Source organism: Botryllus schlosseri, chromosome 13 (assembly GCF_051294905.1).
Source record: "Botryllus schlosseri isolate E-star chromosome 13, Bs_hap1, whole genome shotgun sequence".
NCBI classification, from domain to species: domain Eukaryota; kingdom Metazoa; phylum Chordata; class Ascidiacea; order Stolidobranchia; family Styelidae; genus Botryllus; species Botryllus schlosseri.
Window position 1 is genome coordinate 6,033,430 of NC_137248.1, and position 25,117 is coordinate 6,058,546.

A 25,117-nucleotide genomic window follows, 5' to 3' on the forward strand; every position below is an offset into this window, starting at 1 on the left:
ACGAATTTCATTTTTAGTTGATACAGCCTATGGTTTTAGTCCACGCAGCAACTTCCAAAAAGCAGGTTTAATGTTATGAATTCCAAGCAACCTTTCGCGGGCCGCACAGAATGGCTGCGCGGGCTGCATTTGGCCCGCGGGCCGCACTTTGCCCAGGTCTGGTCTATGATGTTCATTGTTCATATCTCAAATTGCGATTCATGACTCACCCATCCCGGTCGACATCTAATTGAATAAGACAACAGAGTTGCGCAACGCGCATATGAATGAGAATACTATGTTATTCCAATCCAAAGATCATAAAAACGAATGATATTCGACCGCTGTCGCATTACAACTTGAATTTCGCTTGTCGAAACTTCCACTCCGTAAACTAACAAGGGAGTTTTAAAATCGTAGACTCTAAGAATGTAGCTACCGCATATCGGTTAGGTGAATATTTATATCAATTTGTTGAACTTGGAAATATTTTTCTACGCTTTGGTCGGATGATCATCACGCAATATCTATTTGACAAATCATCATCTTAATTAAAAAATATGTAGCTTGTCTTGAAGCGACGTTATGATATGTCGGCCTCCAACACGCATTGTAACTCATGAAATCTGGTTATCCATGATAAAAGAATGGACAGTGGGCACCCTGCTGTTAGTTGATGAAGCGAGTGTGTGACCCACAGATTGGCGAGGAAATTGGACATTGATCCGCTGTCGCAAAATGATTGTAGAGATGTATAATTGTATGCTAAGATATGTTCTAATGCAGTGGATTCCAACCAGTGGGTAAGTTAGGGGTTTCTGGTTGGGAATAGACACACTCAAAAAAAAAATCTTTGCATGGTTAACCTCGTTTATTAAATCGCGATGGTATCTCTAATATTTCTCAGCTCATTTGCAATGCAGCAATTCGTAACATCAGTGCTTCCAATTTGCGATAATCGACCGGGAAGCGGTGCGCGATCTTTCACGTATAGGTTGTTATATATTATGTGATGTTGAGATATATTAGTTGCACTGACATATAATTGAAATAGATATGGTCGCACTGCTGTGTCACTTTAGACTCAACAGATCTTCAGACATGAGAGTAACTGGACTCGCGGTTTAATAATGAACCAAATTCCAACGTCCACGTGTCCAATTAAATATCTTGTAGTAGGGGAGATGTGGTACCGATGGATCACTGGGACCGAAAATACTTTGAAAATTCTCCATGATAATTCCATGATTACACTCCATCTACAATTGCATGCTGGCAACATCTTTCCTCACATACAAAAAAAAATCGACGTGCGCAAACCATGGGGTCTCTCACAGATGTTTTTTTGTTTTGGGGGGTGTAAACTAAATTTAGATCGACATATACATTTTTCTTTGTAACCTTCAACACGAACAAACCAGCAATCATTTTTATTGTGAAGTCTAGAGCTTGTATCAGGCTATATAATGGAACCTATTATTTTTTTCAGTACTTTCCTTGAGTGGAATTCTTTTCGATTCATGTACAAAATTAGTAGGGTGGGGACCGTCGATACAATAGGCAAATCAAGCAAAATAATCAAGCATACTAATCCTGAAACAAATGAAACATGACTACGTACAGAAAATCTTTATGTAATAATTGCATATGATGTTTTATCGCTATAACGAGGTCTTTGGAAGTCACACTGTCGATTTTCGGGCAATATGTATGTACCGTACCCTCAATTTTATAAGTCCGAGCCTAAATCGAAACCTGATTTTATGACAACATTTGAGTCAATATTTAATCTATTTTTTGACGGTTGCGACCGAAAATTCTTCTTTGGCTTGCTGTAGCTTAGATTATAATACTGAGCAAGAAAAGTTGTCACATCTGAGAATTTTAGGGTATATGTGTCATAGGTCCCCGGGTCGTGTGCCATTGGAGCCACCGGGTGGGGACCGATGACACGTTCGAGCAACAAATTTTAAACGTCCATAAATATTTTTTGAAAAGACGGATATTCATGTATATGTGCGCGATAGGTAGAGCTTGTATCAAAGTGCTGAGCCAGCAAAAGATCTGCTGTTTTCGGCTGAACATTTTGGAGCCAGCGATTATTTTCCAATTTTTGATCCATCGGTACCACATCTCCCCGGAGATGTGGTACCGATGGATCACTGGGACCGAAAATACTTTGAAAATTCTCTATGATAATTCCATGATTACACTCCGTGAACTTGTCTGCAATTGCATGCTGGCAACATCTTTCCTCGCATACAAAAACATTCGACGTGCGCGAACTATGGGGTCTCTCACAGATGTTTTTTGTTTTGGGGGGTGTAAACTAAATTTAGATCGACATATACATTTTTCTTTGTAACCTTCAACACGAACAAACCAGCAATCATTTTTATTGTGAAGCCTAGGGCTTGTATCAGGCTATATTATGGAACCTATTATTTTTTTCAGTACTATCCTTGAGGGGAATTTTTTTCGATTCATGTACAAAATTAGTAGGGTGGGGACCGATGATACAATAGCAAAATCAAGCAAAATAATCAAGCATACTAATCATGAAACAAATGAAACATGACTACGTACAGAAAATCTTTATGTAATAATTGCATATGATGTTTTATCGCTATAACGAGGTATTTGGAAGTCACACTGTCGAATTTCGGGCAATATGTATGTACCCTCAATTTTCTAAGTCCGAGCCTAAATCGAAACGTGATTTTATGACAACATTTGAGTCATTATTTAATCTATTTTTTGACGGTTGCGACCGAAAATTCTTCTTTGGCTTGCTGTAGCTTAGATTATAATACTGAGCAGGAAAAGTTGTCACATCTGAGTTTTTTGGGTATATGTGTCATAGGTCCCCGGGTCGTGTGCCATTGGACCCACCGGGTGGGGACCGATAACACGTTAGAGCAACAAATTTTAAACGTCCATAAATATTTTTTGAAAAGACGGATATTCATGTATATGTGCGCGATAGGTAGAGCTTGTATCAAAGTGCTAAGGCAGCAAAAGATCTGCTGTTTTCGGCGGAACATTTTGGGGCCAGCGATCATTTTCCAATTTTTGATCCATCGGTACCACATCTCCCCTGCTTGATAGAGCAATGCGTTTTCTTGTATTCAGTCCTGATCATATGATGGCAGTTGTTCTTCGTTGACGCGCGTGTGCTGTACTTGTGCGCTTTACCAAAATACCAAAATAAGATATATGGCGCAACGTAACCCTTGGTAGATGCTGTTTATAAATCTCGGGATTTCATTGGGACTAATACCGGGATAAGGATTGCTTCCCGGGAACCCGCGATCGCGGTTTCCCGGGGTCCCAACGCTACACCCATGGCTTCCCCGCTCGGTGCTCAGCATTATCGGGATAGCATGGAGGGTACCGGTGCAAGACTTCGAAACATGGTTGTATAATGACTCGAGTCATGACTCGACTCGAGTCCGACTCGAGTCACGATTTTCTGATGACTCGACTTGACTCGAGTCATTTTTTCAAAATACGGAAATGACTCGACTTGGACTCGAGTCATTGCGTATGACTCGAACCAAGTCATTTGACTCGACACTCAGACGGCCAAGACCGACATTTCATTGTAATTCCAGAGCTAACACACTATTGGGATTTCGTCTGTTGGTACTGGTACTTGAAAATGCGACCAGAAACTGCTAAGAGTGAGGAAAATTGGTATATTTTAAATGCGAACAATTCGATATAATCACCAAACAGAGTTATAAAAAGTGGGTTTACCAAGACTTTAACTGCAAACTGAGCAGTGAACACAATGATTTGGACTCAAACTCGAGTCATAATTCCATGACTCGGACTCGACCCTCTGCTCGCTGACTTGGACTCGGACTTGACTCGGTGGTGAATTGAAATGACTCGACTTGACTCAAAGTGAGATTGACATGGGACTCGGAGCCTTGTGACTTGGTTACAACCCTGCTTAGAAAAGCCCTGCAAGGCTATATCTTTCTTGTCCAGAGGCATTTATCATGTAGACTTCATGGTGTGCATAATTTATGCACAGATCGTGTGTATGTATATCACGAGTCGATGTATGTATATGCCGCAAAAACATCAAGGGCACAAATATGCAACCTCCTATCCTATGTAATGCCAAATTCTGTCGTCGTCGCCAATCCTCTCCATTACTTTCAAAATTTCACTGATCATTGTTTTAATTTGTAATGTGTCAGTGGTGCATCTATAATGCTCCCAATCGTGGATGTGGATGTAAAAATGCGAAACTCTGTACTCTTCGGCATTGTCAAGCGTCTCAACTAGCTCAAATAGCAGCATAGAAATACCAACCCTTAGATGGCGTACCATAAAACCCACTTGAGTGTGACGAAACGCTCATCGCTTTGGAGATTTCCAAAGCTCGTTATCGAAATTAAATATTTTTGCCACTGTTGCTTGCAGTCATTTTATTAGGTATCGATTTCGAATGGTTGTATCTGCTCAGGCCTATTGCGTATGAATGGCGAAACAGATAGTACGAACAACACTAGTCTTTCTATTTAAAGAATCAAAAGTCCTTCTCGGTTTAAAAAAGCGGGGTTTCGGCCAAGGAAAGTGGAATGGTTTTGGTGGGAAAATTCAGTTCGAAGAAACTATTAGAAGCGCTGCTTGTCGAGAACTGAAGGAAGAATGTGACATTGACGTGAAAGAAATGGATCTCGAGCTATTGTGGCTGAAAAGTACACTTGGTATGATACGCGACTATGCGAGTGTCTTCACATAAGTCTTGTGGCTGAAAAGTACACTTGGTATGATACCCTACGATGCGAGTGTCTGTACATAACTATTGTGGCTGAAAAGTACACTTGGTATGATACGCGACTATGCGAGTGTCTTCACATAAGTCTTGGGGCTGAAAAGTACACTTGGTATGATACCCTACGATGCGAGTGTCTGTACATAACTATTGTGGCTGAAAAGTACACTTGGTATGATACGCGACTATGCGAGTGTCTTCACATAAGTCTTGTGGCTGAAAAGTACACTTGGTATCATACCCTACGATGCGAGTGTCTGTACATAACTATTGTGGCTGAAAAGTACACTTGGTATGATACGCGACTATGCGAGTGTCTTCACATAAGTCTTGTGGCTGAAAAGCACACTTGGTATCATACCCTACGATGCGAGTGTCTGTACATAACTATTGTGGCTGAAAAGTACACTTGGTATGATACGCGACTATGCGAGTGTCTTCACATAAGTCTTGGGGCTGAAAAGTACACTTGGTATGATACCCTACTATGCGAGTGTCTGTACATAACTATTGTGGCTGGAAAGTACACTTGGTATGATACGCGACTATGCGAGTGTCTTCACATAAGTCTTGTGGCTGAAAAGTACACTTGGTATCATACCCTACGATGCGAGTGTCTGTACATAACTATTGTGGCTGAAAAGTACACTTGGTATGATACGCGACTATGCGAGTGTCTTCACATAAGTCTTGGGGCTGGAAAGTACACTTGGTATGATACGCGACTATGCGAGTGTCTTCACATAAGTCTTGGGGCTGAAAAGTACACTTGGTATGATACCCTACTATGGGAGTGTCTGTACATAACTATTGTGGCTGGAAAGTACACTTGGTATGATACGCGACTATGCGAGTGTCTTCACATAAGTCTTGTGGCTGAAAAGTACACTTGGTATCATACCCTACGATGCGAGTGTCTGTACATAACTATTGTGGCTGAAAAGTACACTTGGTATGATACGCGACTATGCGAGTGTCTTCACATAAGTCTTGTGGCTGAAAAGTACACTTGGTATCATACCCTACGATGCGAGTGTCTGTACATAACTATTGTGGCTGAAAAGTACACTTGGTATGATACGCGACTATGCGAGTGTCTTCACATAAGTCTTGTGGCTGAAAAGTACACTTGGTATGATACCCTACTATGCGAGTGTCTTCACATAAGTCTTGGGGATGAAAAGTACACTTGGTATGATACCCTACTATGCGAGTGTCTGTACATAACTATTGGGGCTGGAAAGTACACTTGGTATGATACGCGACTATGCGAGTGTCTTCACATAAGTCTTGGGGCTGAAAAGTACACTTGGTATGATACCCTACTATGCGAGTGTCTGTACATAACTATTGTGGCTGAAAAGTACACTTGGTATGATACGCGACTATGCGAGTGTCTTCACATAAGTATTGTGGCTGAAAAGTACACTAGATACCATACACGACTATGGGGGTTTCTTATACATGAGTGCTTTCTTACGTCGGGTCTTTTCTGGGCAACGGCGCGGGTGAAGAGAAGCCCAGATAAACCTTCACCATCTCCCCACATCTTGCAAGTGTCCGTACATGAGTTTAGTGGCCGCAAAGTACACTAGATACACTTGATAGTATAGGCGTCATGCGTTTTATTTTTTAAATTTACGATAAAAATGCGATACACAATACATAATGTGGTGAAGAGATTGGAGTAAGTCGCTTCCTTTCCCCTTTCCTTCGATTTCTTGTATAAGCCGTTCATCTGGAATGCGAGCGAGCGATGTAAAATGTAATCTTGCTCGTCACCGGCATGTGTATCTGTGAATTCAAGATATAATAATATGATAAGATATAATATGGAACCTTGACAGTATTTATAGGGTTTAGTGGGGAGCATAGTCGGTAACTACGTGAAGCACTATGAATTCCGACAGTTTCAGGTGCAACACTGAAGTTTCAGGTGCAACACTGATCTGTGGTGGTCATGGGGAACACTGGCCGGATTCTACACTTGACCCGAAATAAATGTTTTTAAGTCGAGTTCCTTTTCGGGAAGCGAGATTGAAACAGATGAAATGCGACCAAAATGGTTTGAAATCAGTGATATTCCATACGAAGAGATGTGGGTTGATGACAAAATATGGTTCCCACATATGTTTGCAGGAAATACATTTTACGCCAAATTCTTCTTCAATGGTCACAGTACAATTACAGACTACAAACTGAATTTAATACCCGTTTCAGAATTTGAAAAACTACGATATGGTTAGACAAGTGTCACAATCACTCCTAGTGATTTGAAAACGTGCAGCATATTGCAGCAGGGCCAATGTAAACATGCCAAATTAAGTGTTTTCTGTGATTCAAGGCCACTACTTTGAATTTTGATACCCCTAGAACCAGAACCCTAGAACCATACTGGAAACAGTGGTTGTTTTCAGCAACGAGTTGCGCGTGACAGAAGGGTTTCTCTCATAGAATAATTAAGTAATTAAATGGAAAGTTGCGCGTGACGTTGCCACCAATTCCACTCTGGCCCCTGAATAGATGTTAAAGGTCCCACAGATTGTTGATGATTGATGGTTCCATTATAACATTGCAGTGATGCTCATTGTGATTTAATGCCCGTACCTTGCCTGCTAGCCCTGCTGTGGGTCACTGGATTGGTGTACTGAACTATTGTTATTGCATCCTTTATGGTATAAACTGGAACAAATGATTATATGATAGGCATTCCCTGAAAACATCAATCTAAAATTTGTTATTATTGAATGTATTTTGACATACTATACATTTATACGATTTCTGCAATTCAAAAATCATGAAGAATTTCAAGAGTTGTTTAGAGTTTGTGATGCGATTCCATGTTATTTTATGCCAATTTTGTGTTTTCAACCACTTTATGAATGCAATGCTCACTCAATTTGCCACAACATATTTTCATGTCAATAACGGTCATTTTCAATACTGTTCTCTGCCTGTTAGTAGGGCGCAGCAGAATAGAATTGTAGGCCAACCTGACAATGAGATGCTCCAATCGTTTGCAACCTCATTTTTAAAACCTAACGGCAATCGTCTTAGACACATCATCCGTCGACGCCGTTCAAGATGGGGTATTAAAAAATTCTTGGGAAATGATATATCTTTGGAAAAATTGAACCACGGCGGATTTACAGAGCGCATGCTGCGAAACAAGATCAACGACTTGAAGAAGGAGCTTGCGAATCGATACAAAATAACTAAAAATAAGTCTTCAATAGAACGTCCTACCAATGCTTCATCATTGCAATCAATTTTCAACTCCGCTCTCAAAGATCGTAGAAATTTTGAAGAATTATGTGATCTCACGACGCCAGCTGAGTGGTACCCTGGTGCGCGTTCTTTCAAACGCCGTATCATATTTCACGCCGGCCCTACCAATAGTGGTAAAACGCATTCTGCGTTGGAGCAATTTTTATCATCTCAAAGCGGTATATATTGCTGTCCGTTACGACTGCTGGCACGTGAGATAGCACAAAAATCCAACAAGGCCGACGTACCATGTAACTTAATCACGGGAGAAGAAAAACACTTTGCAAAGAACGGCAAACATACAGCTTGCACTGTAGAAATGGCCAATCTCTCTCGTAATTTTGATATCGGAGTGATCGATGAAATACAAATTATCGCGGACACTGAAAGAGGATGGGCTTGGACGCAAGCATTACTCGGATTACGAGCGAAAGAATTACACGTTTGCGGGGAGCCACGAGCCATAAATATTGTGCAGCGACTTTGTGAAGATTGCGGTGATGATTTCGAAGTTTTGGAATATCAACGTTTGACTAGATTACGCGTTAAAAAATATGCGGTCGGAACTGCAGACAAATTGCGGTCAGGCGATTGCGTCGTGTGTTTTAAACGTCGTGACATTTACAGCACTATATCTGATTTGAAAAGACAAGGCCGGGATGCGGCTGTGATTTATGGAAAGCTACCTCCATCCACCAAACGTATGGAAGCCGAGAAGTTTAATAGTCCCAATAATTCTTGTGACATACTAGTCGCAACTGACGCAATCGGAATGGGCCTCAATCTCAACATTAAACGAATAGTGTTTCAAGCTTTGAGTAAAGGAACCAGGAATGGCAAAGGAATTATTGAAAACACAAAGTTAACGACACCGCAGACGTTGCAAATTGCTGGTAGAGCAGGAAGATATGGTTTACAAGAGAGTGGCGAAGTTACCACTCTTTTTGAGAAAGACATTAACGAGCTACACCGCTTGTTGTCCAATCCAAAAGAGGATATAAAACAAGCTAATTTACTGCCAACGCGCGAACATCTGCTGAATTTCTCCTCTCACGCTTGTGATTCGAATCTTTTTAGAGTGTTGTCGAATTTTAGAAAATATTCAAAGATAAACAGGCAGTTGTACGCACTGTCGTCACAGCGTGACTGCCTCGACCTCGCCGAGTCTATGCAAAGATATAAATTGCCACTGTCGGACGCGTACACTTTTTCTTTGTGCCCTGTGAATTTTAATTCTGATATTTCTAAAAGTATGTTTCTCGAATTTGTGAAATTTTACTCGCGATCGCGACCGGTCACGTATTCGTCGTTTTCAAATCTATTGCAACATCGATTTTTTGTCAAACTTCCCATATTGCCTGAAATCGATGCGAAAAAAATTGCAATCTTGGAAGACGTTTATAACGCTATCGCCGTGTATCTTTGGCTGGCTCAAAAATTTCCCAACTATTATCCAGACACTGTGAAAATTAAGCGATTGCGACGTATTACAATAGATGCAATAACCACGTCGCTGCACAACGTTAGATTTTCTAAATCGCCTGAAAAACGCCGGGATTTTAATAGAAAAACCCGTAAAATACGACAAAAATGCAAACCGACAATATATTACCGTTGAGCGATAACCAGTGGGACGTTTGTGTAAGCATTTAACGCATGATTTGTTACTCAACTCTTCCAGTTCCAGATTTTTAAGCTATTGTAGATGTAGCTCGAAAAAACAATGTCTTTGGAGGATTACGATATACTGAAGTTGATTGGGAAAGGGACGTACGGAGAAGTCCATCTTGTGAGCCATAAAAAAGACAAAAAACAGGTAAACATTGCACAGTGCTCACAGGTGATTCCGTTGTTCATCCTATTGACCGTAAATTTCTTTGTGGTTCACACACTTTGTATGGTAGTGGGTTGTATAGATTTGTACACGCAGCCCTTCATTATATCTTGAGTTGACTCGTAAATTTGATAGGCTTTGTCCATTCAAAACGCTTGTTTGATATGATACTGTTTTTCATGGTTGCATGTGCGTCTGATAATATCAAACTGATCAACCCAATATCAATCAACCACTACCAGTAAATCCTAATTTTGCGCCTTTGGTATGCCTGCCACGTTCATGAACTGATTGTTGATGAAGTCCTATGTTAACGCATCCCTGTTGCTGAAATTGGTATTAAGTTACTGTGTCTTAGTTTGAATAGTGTTTTCTTGTTTACAGTATGTGATTAAAAAGTTGGAATTTCTAAAAGCAAGCGCGAAAGATCGGAAGTCTGCGGAGTTGGAAGCGAAACTGTTGTCAAATTTACGACATCCAAACATTGTGTCGTACAAGGACTCGTTTCAAAGCCAGAGCGGGCACTTGTACATCGTCATGGGGTGAGGAATCCAATGACACTGTCTAATATATTGATCCGTCAAGTGGAACTGTTTTCACTTTCTAATTTAATATTGATATAGTCTCAGACACCAAGTGTATTCCCGCGACTTGGATAGGCTGTTGAGTGTTAGTTGTTTCTAGCAAACATTGCAAAAGCTTTTGGATTGTTTAGTTATTACTATTGAATGGATTTTGCCCGGTGTTATTAATAAAACAGAATGCCCAAGTGAACATGGTAGTATTTATGAGAAAAGATGACTATAGGATTATGTATATTAAAACAGATATGTGCGGGAATAATTTTCATCCTATATCTTGGTCAAACCATTGATATGTAGGATAATTTCCTTCATTTCTGCCTACCTGTTATGCACCTGCTGATTCCATCTCCATTTGTTTTATATAAGTTGTTATAATTTTCAAAGGTTTATATTATGCAGTGTCTGTGCTGTTGACGAATTTTCTGGCCATCTGATTGACTCTCAATATAATTATTATTAGCTAACGCATTAGTATTCATATTACTTGCATCACGAATGACACGAAACCCTTCAGATTTGCCGAGGGTGGCGACCTTTACACCAAGCTACGCGAGCAAAGAGAGAGAGGCGAACCTCTCGGCGAGGTGCAGACCGTGCGTTGGTACATTCAGATTTGCATGGCGCTTCAGTACCTTCATGAGAAAAGGATACTTCACAGAGATTTGAAGACGCAAAACATATTCTTGACTAAGACCCAAATCATCAAGGTCAGTATGCTGTGACACTGTTTTAAGGTGTTTGAATTGTAATAATGGACAAGTGCGCAATTACAAAACAAAGAATGTGATGAAACTTGTATTAAATCTCTAGTAGGCTATCTGTTTTTGTGTGTTTATTATGAATATTTAGTTATTCCTTTCAAGAACAAAGAGCCCTTCCAGATTTCCTAAGTGTTTCATAATCTTTGGTCTTTGTGCGACAAAAGTAGTTCGTTACCAATAGGAATGATCCTTGATCAAGAATAAAAGGTTATGATTCAACTAATGCAGGGGTTCTCAGCCCTTTCTTGGTTGTGGCCCATTTTCCGGTTTAAAAATGTGCTGTGGCTCACCTGATATCTTAGAGCCATAATCCTGTTTAATGCGTGGTCATGGACAGCGCCGATATGCCTTTCTCTAAAATATGCGCATTTTTCTCTAACTGATGATATTTAAATCTCAATTTACCAGGATATGAAATCACACAAAGCGCGAAAAAAATTTCAAGTTGAATAAATATCCTCCAACAAACGACCAACGAAATAATCTTGGGCCCCTTCGAGTTCCCCCAATTGGGGGGGGGGGGTGCGGCAGTTACGGCCCTGGTAGATCATAAGCTAAAACTCCCAAGTAGATTATTTTCGTCCGCTGCTCCATTCGCGTCGCGAAACACAATGATCAGATCCCCGCACTGTGTGATTGGGAGTTTAGTGATACTATTGTGGGTAATACTATAATCATTCTGGGCCAGCATCGAACAATTCATTGGTGAATGGGGTACTACTGAGAAGTGAAGAAAGATTTTTCAATATGCATGATGTACTTTGTATGTCTTTGTACCAAAACAACTGAAGTTGCGATGTCTGGAATATTCAATCCAATGATACAATCAATTCCTGTGACTCTTTCATTACGTACAATGATTTCCAGGCCGGACCTTTTAAATCGACTTCAAAGATTAATGCGCTCCGATAAATCCTCAATCCATTAAGATTCGTTGCGGTGGTGCAGTATACCTCCGCCAGAAGTTGCTAATAATTTGCAATTATGGCTATTTTTAGCTTACAATAATACGGCGTGCCGAAGCACAGTAAATCTGTACATCAATTGCACTTCATAGCGAGTTCATTGCATGCTCTTTTCAACGGCATACGACATATAACCCTGCCGGGATACTTGGTTACTTCAGCATTATCTTCCCGTTATTATGGGGTTGAAATTATTTTAGTTGCTGTTGGCCGTAGGTTGTCATAGCCAGTAGAAAAAGCCACCGTTTCTCCCTAACGTTTTCAAATTGTACATGCTGACTTCATACGTGCCACTACGTCTAATCAGAGAGAGAGAGAGAGAGAAAGAGAGAGATATGATATTCTTTCTCGTCTGCACCATCGAGATGCTATGGCGACTGAGTTGCGATACGGCCCCATGAGGTCATCTAGTCTACGCCCCCGTTTTTTTTCTCCTCCATGCTATCCGTGATTGCTGAGCGCCTAGCAGGATAGCTGCGGATACCATTTTTCGAGTCTTTTGTATGACCCGGCCGGGGATCAAACCCACGACCTACCGCTCGAGAAGCCGGACGCATAACCATTACACTATCTCGCTCGGTGTCTCTCAGAGTCGGATGAAAAGCTTTATGTAGCCTATGTATAATTAGATAATACGAATATATTTTTACCGAATAACATGAGAAATATAATTAGACTTACATTAATTCTGAAATTTTCTAAATAGCTCTGTGGCCCACCTCAAAATGCTCTGTGGCCCACCAGTGGGCCATGGCCCACCCTTTGAGAACCCCTGAACTAATGCTACAATGAGAAATGAGCTTCTATTTGACAACTTACAAAGCAAATTAACATCGATATCGGTAACATGTAGAATTCTAGACCTTGTCGGGCATTAAAAACACTTTTCAAGTAGCCTAGTCTGCACAGTATGGGCACATTTGTGGGAATGGAATATAATAAATAGGCCTAACTGAAAAAGTGTGAAAAACCTCCCTGTTGCCTATAGCCTGTGGCTAAAATGCTTTTTGTCTGATACGTAGAGGGGATCAGTAAAGAAGCCGAACTCCTTTTTTAGAGTAATCCGAAGATTGCTCTACTTAGCACTTCTTACTGTACGGTTATGTTTTAATACTACTTCCACTTTTACTTGACAGCTTTTTAGGCAAAAATACTTTCTTTTTTAACTTTCCATTTTGCAGTTGATAGACTGTCAAAATAGATGTAGAAGTTGTCTGAAATCATAACTGGGGCGATTTTTTTATAATGTTAAAAGAAGTCAAAATTTTGCCAAAAAAAATTGTCAAAATTGTTTGCAAAGTCAAAAAAATTTTGCGACCTGCATGTTGTTTGTATTATAGATGTTTGCACTGTCGGTGAACTTATCATTTGACATTGTACGGCTTGTAGCCTACTTCATAGGCCTACAGTTGTGGACGACCCATTGTCTGCTCATTGGGAATCATAAACGGTTAAATAAAACAAATAGGTTAAGAGATACTTTCTACCCGAGAACGTGGGAAAGTATCTTTCGTTGTACTACAACAAATTTTAATGATTTCTACCATAATGTGTGATATAACTACTGGAATTCTTCATGGGTCGAGATTTTGTTCAAATTAAGTTTTTTCGTATAAACATTCGTCAGTTTTTAAGTCAAATAAGTTTTTCCAGGCCAAACTACTTCGTAAGGACAGACAGTTCCAACCAGAAATGATAAGTAGTACAATTCTAACATGTGCGGAAACGCCTAATTTACATTCATATGGGCAAAATTTTGTCAAAATGAAGTATTTTTAAGGTAAAAAAAATGTCAAAATTTTGATTTTTTCAAGTTGAAATCTTCCATTTTTAGGTAAAAAAAAATCGCCCTATTCATAACCATTTGAATAAGTAGTGCAAGTTAATAAAATGTACTTCGAAATACTATAAATACTTTGTTACTGTCCAGGGTTGTAACCAAGTCACAAGGCTCTGAGTCACAAGTCAATCTCACTTTTATAGTTTTGACTCGAGTCAAGTCGATTCATTTTCAATTCACCACCGAGTCAAGTCCGAGAGTTCAGAGGTTCGAGTCGAGCCCAAGTCATTGTGTTGACTGACCAGTTTCCATTCAAAGTCTTGCTAAATCCATTTTTTATAACTATGTTTGGTGATGTCGAATGGTTTGCATTTATAATATACTAATTTTCCTCATTTTTAGCAGTTTGTGGTCGCATTTTCAAGTACCAGTACCAATAGACAAAATCCCAATAGTTTGGTTACTTTACTATTCTTCAAGATTACAATGAAATGTCGGTCTTGGCCGTCTGAGTCTCGAGTCATATGACTTAGTTCGAGTCATGCGCGATGACTCGAGTCCAAGTCGAGTCAATACACAGATTGACTCGAGTCGAGTCATTTCCATATTTTGAGAAAATGACTCGAGTCAAGTCGAGTCATCATAAAATCGTGACTCGTGTCAGACTCGAGTCGAGTCATGACTCGAGTCATTACAACTCTGTTACTGACCACTCGAACGCCGAAGCATTGACGAATTGCCACAGGTCGGCGACCTGGGCATCGCGAAAGAGCTAGAGAGCGCGAGCGACATGGCCACCACGTTGATCGGCACGCCATACTACATGAGCCCCGAGTTATTCTCAAACCGGCCCTACAACCACAAATCCGACGTGTGGGCGCTGGGCTGCTGCATGTACGAAATGGTGACGCTGCGACACGCGTTCAACGCGAAAGACATCAATTCTTTGATGTACAAAATTTTAAAGGGAAGGGTAAGTTTGTGATATGCGCCTGGAATCGCGTAGAGGGAAAGCAATATTTTGACTCAGATGCCAAGTATGCCGGATGAATACCCGGCTCCGTTGTGTGATCTCATCCGGGACATGTTGAATCAGAATCCCGACAAGCGACCGTCGGTGAATAAGATCCTTCGCAATCAATACGTTAAGAAGCACATTCATCTGTTCCTTGAAGAGAGCAGTAAGAAAAGGTATCTGTCTATGTTTTCGTTGACTCACAAGCAGGGCTGTGGAGTCGGTAAATTTTACCACCGACCACGGCTCCGACTCCGACTCCACACATTTTCAATATACCGACTCCGACTCCTGAGTCTTTAAATGTACCGACTCCGACTCCGACTCCTGGGTCTTTAAACGTACCGACTCCCGACTCCGACTCCAGCATTATTACCAATTTACTTCGAAAATTATATGCCACATTGTCGGTTGAATGACTATCATACAACCACTAAACATATGCGAACATATGATTAACTGTGGCATGCTAAATTGTTTCATTGTGGCACAGCTCGAATTATCCACTATGCAATTAACATGAAATAAAGATTTTCTAAATATCCTCCCATATTCAAGTTTTTATAACATGGACTCTTTAATATTCTGAAATGTATGAATCATTCAAATATGGTAGATCCAATCCTGCATCATAAAAATGTAGATAAAAAATCCAAGTGTAGCTCTTGTGTATGACTTAGCAACTAATAAAGAAATTGAACTTACTAATTTTGACATTGCACACTATCCTGATTACAAGCACAAACACTCTTACTACTAATAATAGACATTGGTCATAAATGGAATTTAGTTAAGTAGTCAAAGACCATAGCCTATGTCTAGTCTACATGTACTTAATCAAGTATTCAAGGATTGGGACTTGCAGTCTTTCTTAATCATTTGTTCGACCCAAACAGCTAAGCTACTCTACAAATATTTTTAATTTTTTCAAGTGGGAAGCATCGTTTGGTCATATTTACATCATTTTTACAATTTTACAACACCAGCCGATGCATTTTCTCTGTCACAGTATCATGGTATAATTCCAAAAATTGCATCAATTTTGACTGCATCGCGAAAACTTATCTTGCGATTTTCTTCCCCTGCAACTGAGTTGTAATTTGCAAGTAATGTCTAATTTTATCTATATCAGGGGTGGGCAACTTTTTCGGCGAAAGGGACACCTGAGATTTACGAACCATTGCGCGGGCAACTGGAATGTTGATAACCTTTTTTTAGTCATCGATAAGAGCGAACCGAATTAGGTAACATTGCAAACAAGACTTATATTAATACGTTCTAAAATTGATAACAATATGTCATGCAACTGTGCAGTGCGCAATCATGCCCTGGTCGCGCCAGGCGCGAAATTTTTTTGCAAGATAACGACTGAATTAGGCTATAGCTATATCAATAAATATGTCGCTAACATACATTGGGGTCGCATCTGTATACCACTGGGCTCATTTGGCAAGGACAGGATTATTCAACGTTTAGACATAGCAAAATCGACCGTATCAGTGAATATGCCTCTATCATTTTGTGCAAATGTTTTGTCGACAATCTCGCTGCGCGTGCACAAGCGAAGCCGTATCTCCTAATTGCGAATATAGTTAGACTAAATTCTGTGAATAATATGCATTTATAATTTTCGGAAGGGGGCTCAAATACTGAATGGAAGAAATCTAGTGACAACGAATCATGCGAAGTACCGAGAAAAATTTCAAGTCAAATAAATATGCTATGAAATATTCTACTTTATGGTCATATACGAAGATCTGGGATGAATTTGGCTGGCGCCTGGATACGTCAATGCGTCAGAACTGTTGTTTTAGTCATCATCAAAATTCGCGGTCATGGTTATCAAATTTTGGTTGGCCTTGCAATTGTACCTGATGTCATAAATAATTTCGAGAATTACCTCGCAGGCCACATCTAACCTTCTCGTGTACCAAATTTGGCCTGCGTGCCACGGGCTGGCCGCACCTGATCTGTATGTTTAATAATAACAGTGATTAGTGGTACATAAAAATTATAATAAAAATTCTTTGAAAGCAAATGTTTTCATGATAGAGAAGTTGGAGTCGGAGTCGAAGTCATAGTCATTCTCACAAACTCCGACTCCAGTCAGTAGTTTCCCACCGACTCCGACTCCAGCTATGATAGTTTTCACGACTCCGACTCCATCAAGCGAAAATTACCCCGACTCCGACTCCACCGACTCCGACTCCACAGCCCTGCTCACAAGTCAACCTTCTTTTTGTAGTTTTGACTCGAGTCACGTCAAGTCGTTTTCAATTCATCACCGAGTCAAGTCCAAGCTGGCTGGTAGAGGGTCGAGTCCGAGTCATAGTGTTTTGACTCGTGTCCGAGTCCAAGTTATTGCGTTCACTGTTCAGTTTTCGGTTCAATCCGTTTCAAATACTCTTTTCAACTCGGCTCGAGCGATATGGAACGACTCATATTCATAATATAGTAATTTTTCTCAGTCTTGACAGTGTCTGGCCCTATTTTCCAAGTATCAGGACTGACAGGTACGAAACAACAATCATGTGGTAACTTTACTGTACTTTGAAGTTACAATGAAATGCCTGTCTTAGCCATCCTAGTCTCGAGTCATACGAGTTGGTTCGAGTCATGCACAATGTCTCGAGTGCAAGTCGAGTCAGTACAAAAATCTGCACGAGTCGAGTTATTTTACATGTTTGAAAAATTTACTCGAGTCAAGTTGAGTCACCGAAAAGCAGCGACTCAGTCATTACAGCCTTGATTATGACGTCATAACAGTATGGAAAATTCAAATATGTACCTTTGATGCAGCCACATAGAAAATATCGCAACTTTTACTCCGTGTTAAGATAATTTGTAGTAGAAATAGTATAATGAATAGGTTGATTCCATTCCAGAAAGACCAGCTCGGACAAGTCCAGAAGGAGCTCGACTGCATCTAACGGAGCGCGTCACGCATCATCGAGAAAAACATCCACAAACAGCCAGGGCAGCTCGCCATCACCCCATCCGCCACCGTCTGCCCCGGGCCCTCTCAAACCATCGAGACCACATCGCGGACGGTCTCGTTCTCCCAACGTATCCCCGCCAATAGCCCCGGCGCCGTTGCCGGGCGGTGCCGTGGTGGAAAACAATGTTGTGTCGACGCGACTGGGGCATGACCCCGCGAAAAACCGCGCCCCGGAAGTGGTCGTCGTTTCCGGCAGTCCCCCTAAAAATCATGCTCGCGTTCCGGTAGAAAATCGCGAAAAAATGGAATCGGCCCCGAAAATTGCCGATTCAGGAGTGTACGTGACCTTTACCGAACCCGCAAAGGTGGAAAAAGTGGAAATCCATGAAAAACTTCGCGACTTGCCGAGTCACGCGCCGGTATGTGTTGCGAATATGGCTTAGTACTCCAATCTTACTTTCCACCGTGGGATCCTTGATACTACGATTGTCTATCGTTTTAGACACTACAAATAGGTGGAATCTTTGAAAATATGTTCGATTATTCCAGACACATACTGGAGTGCTCTCAAAAAGTAGAAGTGCTTCGTTACTCAATAGACGTTAGCCTATATATTTTTGTCCTTGACGTGTTTGCGGCATATACACAGGCTCATGAGTCATGACACACGATCTGCACATATGCATACCATCGATGCAAGGAAGGTCCAGAAATAGCCTTGTAAGGCTTTTCAAGTCTTGCACCGACCCTCCATGCTATTCAGTTAATGCCGAGCGGATACTTTCCTATCAGGTCTTTGGTTTGACCCGGCCGTGAATTGAGCCCATCAACAAGCCGGACGCTCCGCCATTACGCTATCTTGCCGGATTACGCATTAAGCTATCTATGCGGATTTGTATTTCTTCCAGCTCGCCAATGTGAAGGATAGAGTGAATTCGGCCTCGTCGTCCGGTTCTGCCTCATCTCATTCTTCAATAATAAACGCTCGAACGGTATGTAAAAAAATCTGTGCTAGCATCTTCACAAATAACTGCAATATATTCAGCTGGTATTCAAATGATATGGCATCTAGCCTAAGCCTCATTTTTAGACAATTTTAGAAGAACTTTACAGCCATCGCTATTCTCGGACATGAAATGAACTAAAAAGCATGTATCTGAACACCTGTGGAATAAGAAATATATCAATATTTGCAATTTAGCGCTCCCAGTTTACTCCCTCTAACGTCACAAAAATTGCCAATATTTCTTCACATCTAATGGCCGTTACAGACATTTCGTTGTGTGATATCGACTTGATATTATCGACAGGCCGATAGTCATCGGTCAGGCTCTAATTGAAGCGCATCGCAAATGGATGTGTGTTATCTTATCCACACTATCTGATCCAGAAGACCTCATTATATCAACATGTGTTTCAATTAGTTGAATGATACTTTCGATTTGTTGGGACTGCACGGTGAGCCTGCCTCGTCTAAGAAAAGCCAGAGACCTTTGCCAGACCTTAAGCCGAGCTGCGAACCTACGAAAACCGAGTGAGCACACTTACACTTGCCGAAATTTTAGTATCCATCGTATGCTAAGCAACCGCGGTTTTCGATTCAGGTCCCCGAACATGTTAGGCGATTCTGGCGAAAGCGTGTCGTCCGTGGCGTCGTCTATTGCTGGCAGCGAGGCAGGTACAAAAAAGGTAAACGCCATTGTGTTCCGCCTTACTCGATAACTTCGGGTTGACGAGAAAGCCGGTAAAAGTAGTCATTCATGCTACTGAAGTAGAATTAAAAGTCACCAAAACTTTCTGCTTAATTGCAAGTAGAAGTAGTGATTTTCAGAGCGCGGCCATACGACAGGTCTGAAAAGGTAGTTTGAAGAAGTAGGTTGAGACGAGACTTCTTTTTAGCAATGTTTATGCCTGTTTTCAAAACCAGGTGCATCTTGACCAGTTGTTCCCAACCTCGTATGATGTCGGGCCGAATTTCAACTGCAAAGTACGTTTAGAGCCGCGTGAAACACTCAAGTAATTACAACGAAAATTTTAACATGAAACCATGTACCAACAAATAGCAATGCTAACAAGAAAAAAACAAATCAATTTTTTGTCCAACACGGCCTTCGCTTTGAGGAGAGACAGTGGATGCAGTAGCTGCATGAAGTTGTCAACCTTTAGTGGACAATACCTTTTCTTTGTTACAATCGTTGACTGGGAGTTGAAATCTATTGACAATTGCCGCTCTTTTTCTTAGTCCGCAAGACAGCGTAGGCGCGAGAGCAAGCAGAAGGAGAACATGAAGACTCCGGCGATCATCGACGAAATACGGAAAAGCAGGAGCACGGGGTTCGAGCACCGGATACGTGGCGATACAAAAACGAAGGACCATCCGAACAGTGCTGGTGATGGAAAGAAAAGCCGGGTATGTATGCACGACTGCACGTGGTTAGCCATTGCATTACAGGACACTGTGCTCTAAATCTAATATGATCTTAAATTATAGTTATGAGTGTAAAAGAATTTTGGGCAACAGCCATTTCCCCAGCCAACGTGTTCGAACTGCAGCAGAAAGATTTTCGCGGTGGTCTTATCGCACATCATCAATCTCTGTGGTATTGAGGTCACCCATCATCTTTGTGGAATTTCAGTATAATATCGGCTGATTACTGTCTAAAATTTCTTCGTAACATGGGCAATGAACTACCTGAAATTTATGTCGAGAATGTGCAACAATAAAGAAATTTGCGAAGTTTTGCAAAGTGTTCTTAAATTCTCAGATTTGTCCATATTTTCGACTTGTGTCTGTAGACTGTCCTTTTTCCCGTAAGTTAATCTGAAAATGGGCAAATGTCACGACCTTTTTTAGTCATGAGGCCATAAACAGATGATATTAGGACTGTGAAAAATTGTTGACCTTTATTTTGGTCATCAGTGTCTAGCTGTCCATGTCGATGGCGACGCCGCTGGTAGCTATGGTTGCAGTTGTCTTTATTTACTCAATAACGGAATCATTACACCACGTCTACGTCTTTTTTTGAAGGCAAAAGACAACGCATCTGTCGACACGCCAGACTCGGGGCGCAGAAAAGGAGAGAACAAGTATGCAGAATAGTACTCTCAAATATGAATTCCGTTCGTTCACGTAGCGCTACCTAATACTAATGAACTCACGGCTCTCAAGCTACTGCTAAAGTGCATTTACCATTGCCAAATGACCATAAGTCTTATTTTCTTCATTTGCTTTTTAACTATTTACACGATGATCATGTTTTTGTTTTTTTCCTACTTTTTTATATTTTTGTTAGTTGGTCTCAAGTTTCCAGTCTAATGACTTCCGTAATAAGTTACTCCTAGCCTGGGCGGCTAGGCTTTAGTGACTCTGTTATATGGAGCCACCCTTCCATAACTAGCTTATCTCTATATAATGTATATCATTGGTTTGCACTGTCGGCAAATAAATATTCCCTCTCTTTAATCTGCAGAGGAAACACGGCGGACATTGTAGCACCAAAGTCGTCCAAAGCAAAACAGGACGAAGAGGAAGAGTTCATGACCCTCCTGCACACGACGCTGCATCGCGACAGCGCAAACTTGATTATGGTCGACGGAGATTCCCCGATTTTTCTAGAGGAGGCCGACGTGCCGGGCAGAGAATTATCGCCGTTGATGGAACTGTCGGAAGGGTCCACTTCTGGATCGGGCCAAGTATGTGATCGACTTATCGGCGCAGGATGTTAAAGAAGTCATTGGCTGTACTCAAGTAGAAGTAGAAGTAACGCTGTCAATTTTGGCTTGATTACAAGTAGAAGTTGCAATTTATGAGTCATCTCAAGACTACGTACCGACTACTGAGTGCTTGTCAGACCTGAATTTTTCTGCTTCCGTTTGAGGTAATTCTGATGTCTTGAAATCGTTGAAATTTATGGTGTATGGAACTGGAATATATGTTTTCCGTACCAAACTTGCCTGTATAGCAATGATCTTTCTTGAATTCTATGTTTTGTTATCCTTTTCCCACGTCCGTGTCTCTCTGAAATATTCGACTTTTGTTTCAGTTCAATCCCAGACCACGTATGACACCAGCCGCCACCCCAGTCAGTGTGCACAACCCTCCGGTAACTAAAGCTCCGGCTGTCTCATCAAGTGAGTATATGTAGCGTGACGGCAATTTGTGTTTTTGCATATGTGTCGTAGGATAAGGAACACGTTTTTGTCTTGAAATATGATATTGCTAGTATTGTAATTACTTGTGTGTAAGACTGGCTTTTTTCAATCTAATTTATGCTGTAACTTTTACTATCAATATTGTTCCGTCCAATTTTTCATTTCATTATTTTACACCGATTACGATTATGAAGACGTTGAAATTTTCCAGTGCTTTAGACATGCCCACTTCCCCAGTCATCGCTGATATGTAGTCTGATATGCAATCTAAATATGGGTGCCTATTCATCGCTACTATATTTTCTAGACACCCTTAGATCCACTCAGCGCCTTATGGGTAGGATTGTAAATCTTCGAAAGGAATGCATTCGCGGGCTGGGAGTGCCTTTGTTGCATAAAGCGTACGAAATAATGGACGCAAATTCGGACGACGAAGCATTACAGGTATGTTCCTCACTGTGCAGTCGTAATGGTGTGGTTTGCAGTGGGTCAGTTCCATGTTGATACCATTGGTCAAGGCAGTATGAAAATATTGTGGTATAATGAACGAGAAATACATCAAACCAGCTACGAGGAGCTTTTTCTGAATATATCAAACTTTCATTCCATCTAGTGTCTGTAAAATGAGACAAATTCAGATAAAAACAAGACCGACTAATGTCTTTGAATTTTGGCATTCTGTAACGTCATAGAAGTGAAGACTTTGTGATTAACGAATGCGATAACCTGTCGAGCTAATTGACGCTGCAATATATCCCTTTTTTCCGAAAATAATACATAGCCTACAAACCCTGAATTTCAAGAAGTCTTTAGTAAAACCTAATCGATAGCGTGAATAATCAATTTTCAATAATATTTATGATTAGAATAAGCCCTAGGGTTATATTATTGAACAAAAAATAGAATAAACTTGTTTTAAAGAGACTCTTGGAGGTACAGAGGTTCAATGTAAAATTGAATAATGCATACATATTGAAATAAACCCAAATATTTGCGGCTGACAATCGTCAGCAACTAGTAGAGAATCGTAAAGAACATTCTATATCAACAATCGTCTCACCAAATACGACATCACCGGTATGGCCTTGTTTTATTTTTGCAGAAACAAGTGTGTAGGATGGCACACGTTCTGTAACTTTGTAGTTGATTACCGCTTTTCTGGGGTACAGACACTTAAAAGTCGCTGGTGACATTTCAACAAAATAATAATCGACCTTATCTGAATGCGCCTTGTTTCACAGGAAAGTCTAATCACACTCCTGGGGCCTGTCCGGTTCGAAATGTGGTCGGGTAAGATATGGCAATTGAAATTTTGCGAGGAATCGTTGTTCGGTCACTGTGGATCCATAACGGCGTACTGATGCTAAAAGGGCGTTAAAATGTCGTGGAGCGCAGCATGTTGATCGTCTCTCGCGGAAGATTGTATTCCTTCATATTGGAGGCGGTGTTTCGGATTATATTTTTCGAGCATTGAAACTGTTTATTGCGCTGACCTCTTCAACGGGCACTTACAGAGAGCACAACTCCGTAATGTATCTATTAGGGCTGGGCAAAATCGAGTATCTGAGTGATTCGATTCTGAATCACGTAAAATGCTTCGAGTCGAGTCGAGTATTCGAGTATCACTCATTATGACGTCACAACCTAGTGTACTATGTCAAAGTTCAAATATGCCCCTTTTATGCCAACACGAAGAACATAATGCCTGTTATCCGTCACATTAACGATAATTCGGTATTTTTTCGTCCATACCGATTTCATTACATTTTTTGACAATGTTGTGGGATGATCATGACTTCGGAAATGTGTTATTTCCAGCAACGTTCGTAGCTTTGTACTATGTCTCTTATGCTGCGACACGGCCAATCAAGGTTTCAAGGCTTCAAAAGTGGAAAATAGTATCAAACCAATAATTTTCGTTAGCAAATTAACTTTCAGTTGCGAGGAGCGTATAATTTCAGTACTCGAAAAAATCGTCTTCTACTACGCGACTCGAATCATTAAAATTAATACTCGATTCAGATTCGAGTACTCGAATCATTGTGCCCAGCCCTAGTATCTATGGATCGAGCTGCGTTTTCTGATTGTTGGCTGAACATGATGTACCGCGCTTAGGGGCTTGACGAGACCAATTCCGAATCGAGTGTTGGCCTCTACAGCACACCAATTTCAGTAACCAAATGACTCCGTAGATGGAGCAATGTACCTGCACTGCTGTTGTTATGTACCTTGTCTTATGAGCTCAGGGCTATTTCTTTCCAGCATGTTTCATCAAGTTACTTGCTACATGTTCCATCCAAAATATTACATGTTGATTTGAATTTATGCCGGTACGCCATTTGGAAAATAGATTCCCCGTTCATGTCTTTTGCATTTTGTTTACTGTTATTCTATGCAGTATTCAGCATGCCGATTTGTGATTACAACCCGCAACGTGGTAATTTTGCTCTGGCAACCTCTTTTTTCCGCTGTAGCACATGATTTTGGTACAGGGAATTAAAATAACTAGACTGCCACTGCTCGACATCATCATTTCAATCAATATCCGGCTAGTTTCAACCGTGGATGCAACCCAAATTGTGTGCAGACAGGTGCTGATTTCTTTCAGTGTAACAGTGGTCTCTCCCCTGCTGGCAGTGTTAATGTCGCATTTTTCTGTGTTAATCATACCATTCTTCAATTTGCACCAAATTACTGTTACCTGAGACGTGTGGTTATTTTGACAAAATTGTATACTGTATTTCTGAGTCTCTCCATTTTCATAGATGCTCTGTAAGAATGTGTGCTCAAAATTCGTTTTTTTTTTTATAATCAGCAATTGATGTAAGTAACTTGTGGACAAGTTTTACTTTTTTTATATTTTGTTAGTTTTTCGTTGTACCATAGATGTTCACCAAATATCATTTTATCACTCTTATGTCTTTATTCGCACCATTCAAATACAGAATGCCAGTAAAAATATTTCTCGTAACACATTTTGAGAATCCTAGGTATCACGGAAGATGGTTCAGGAGCAACTTCATCCGCCAGATTACGCAGATAAGTTCGAA

At 40.7% G+C, this 25,117-nt stretch overlaps 3 protein-coding genes across 4 annotated transcripts; all 3 read left to right on the plus strand.

Moving 5' to 3' along the window:
- The first annotated feature begins 4,388 nt into the window (after positions 1–4,388).
- LOC145454171 (oxidized purine nucleoside triphosphate hydrolase-like) lies at positions 4,389–7,140 on the plus strand. Its single transcript, XM_080332189.1, has 2 exons — positions 4,389–4,694; positions 6,767–7,140. Exons 1-2 carry the CDS (start codon positions 4,475–4,477, stop codon positions 7,015–7,017), a joined length of 471 nt encoding a protein of 156 aa, XP_080188315.1. The 5' UTR covers positions 4,389–4,474; the 3' UTR covers positions 7,018–7,140.
- A 149-nt stretch (positions 7,141–7,289) lies between these two features.
- Positions 7,290–9,719, plus strand: LOC145453659 (ATP-dependent RNA helicase SUPV3L1, mitochondrial-like). The gene has a single exon (XM_080331632.1). The coding sequence runs from the start codon at positions 7,569–7,571 to the stop codon at positions 9,654–9,656; it is 2,088 nt and encodes a 695-aa protein (XP_080187758.1). The 5' UTR covers positions 7,290–7,568; the 3' UTR covers positions 9,657–9,719.
- Positions 9,718–25,038, plus strand: LOC145453658 (uncharacterized). Of its 2 annotated transcripts, XM_080331630.1 has the most exons (16): positions 9,718–9,854; positions 10,257–10,414; positions 10,971–11,163; positions 14,708–14,935; positions 14,993–15,153; positions 17,863–18,334; positions 18,824–18,907; positions 19,340–19,449; positions 19,520–19,604; positions 20,158–20,325; positions 20,944–21,002; positions 21,386–21,608; positions 21,959–22,046; positions 22,375–22,511; positions 23,309–23,594; positions 24,118–25,038. In XM_080331630.1, exons 1-15 carry the CDS (start codon positions 9,762–9,764, stop codon positions 23,426–23,428), a joined length of 2,379 nt encoding a protein of 792 aa, XP_080187756.1. In that variant the 5' UTR covers positions 9,718–9,761; the 3' UTR covers positions 23,429–23,594; positions 24,118–25,038. The 2 variants fall into 2 exon arrangements, with proteins under 2 accessions (XP_080187756.1, XP_080187757.1); XM_080331631.1 differs by lacking the exons at positions 19,340–19,449; positions 19,520–19,604.
- The last annotated feature ends 79 nt before the right edge of the window (positions 25,039–25,117 follow it).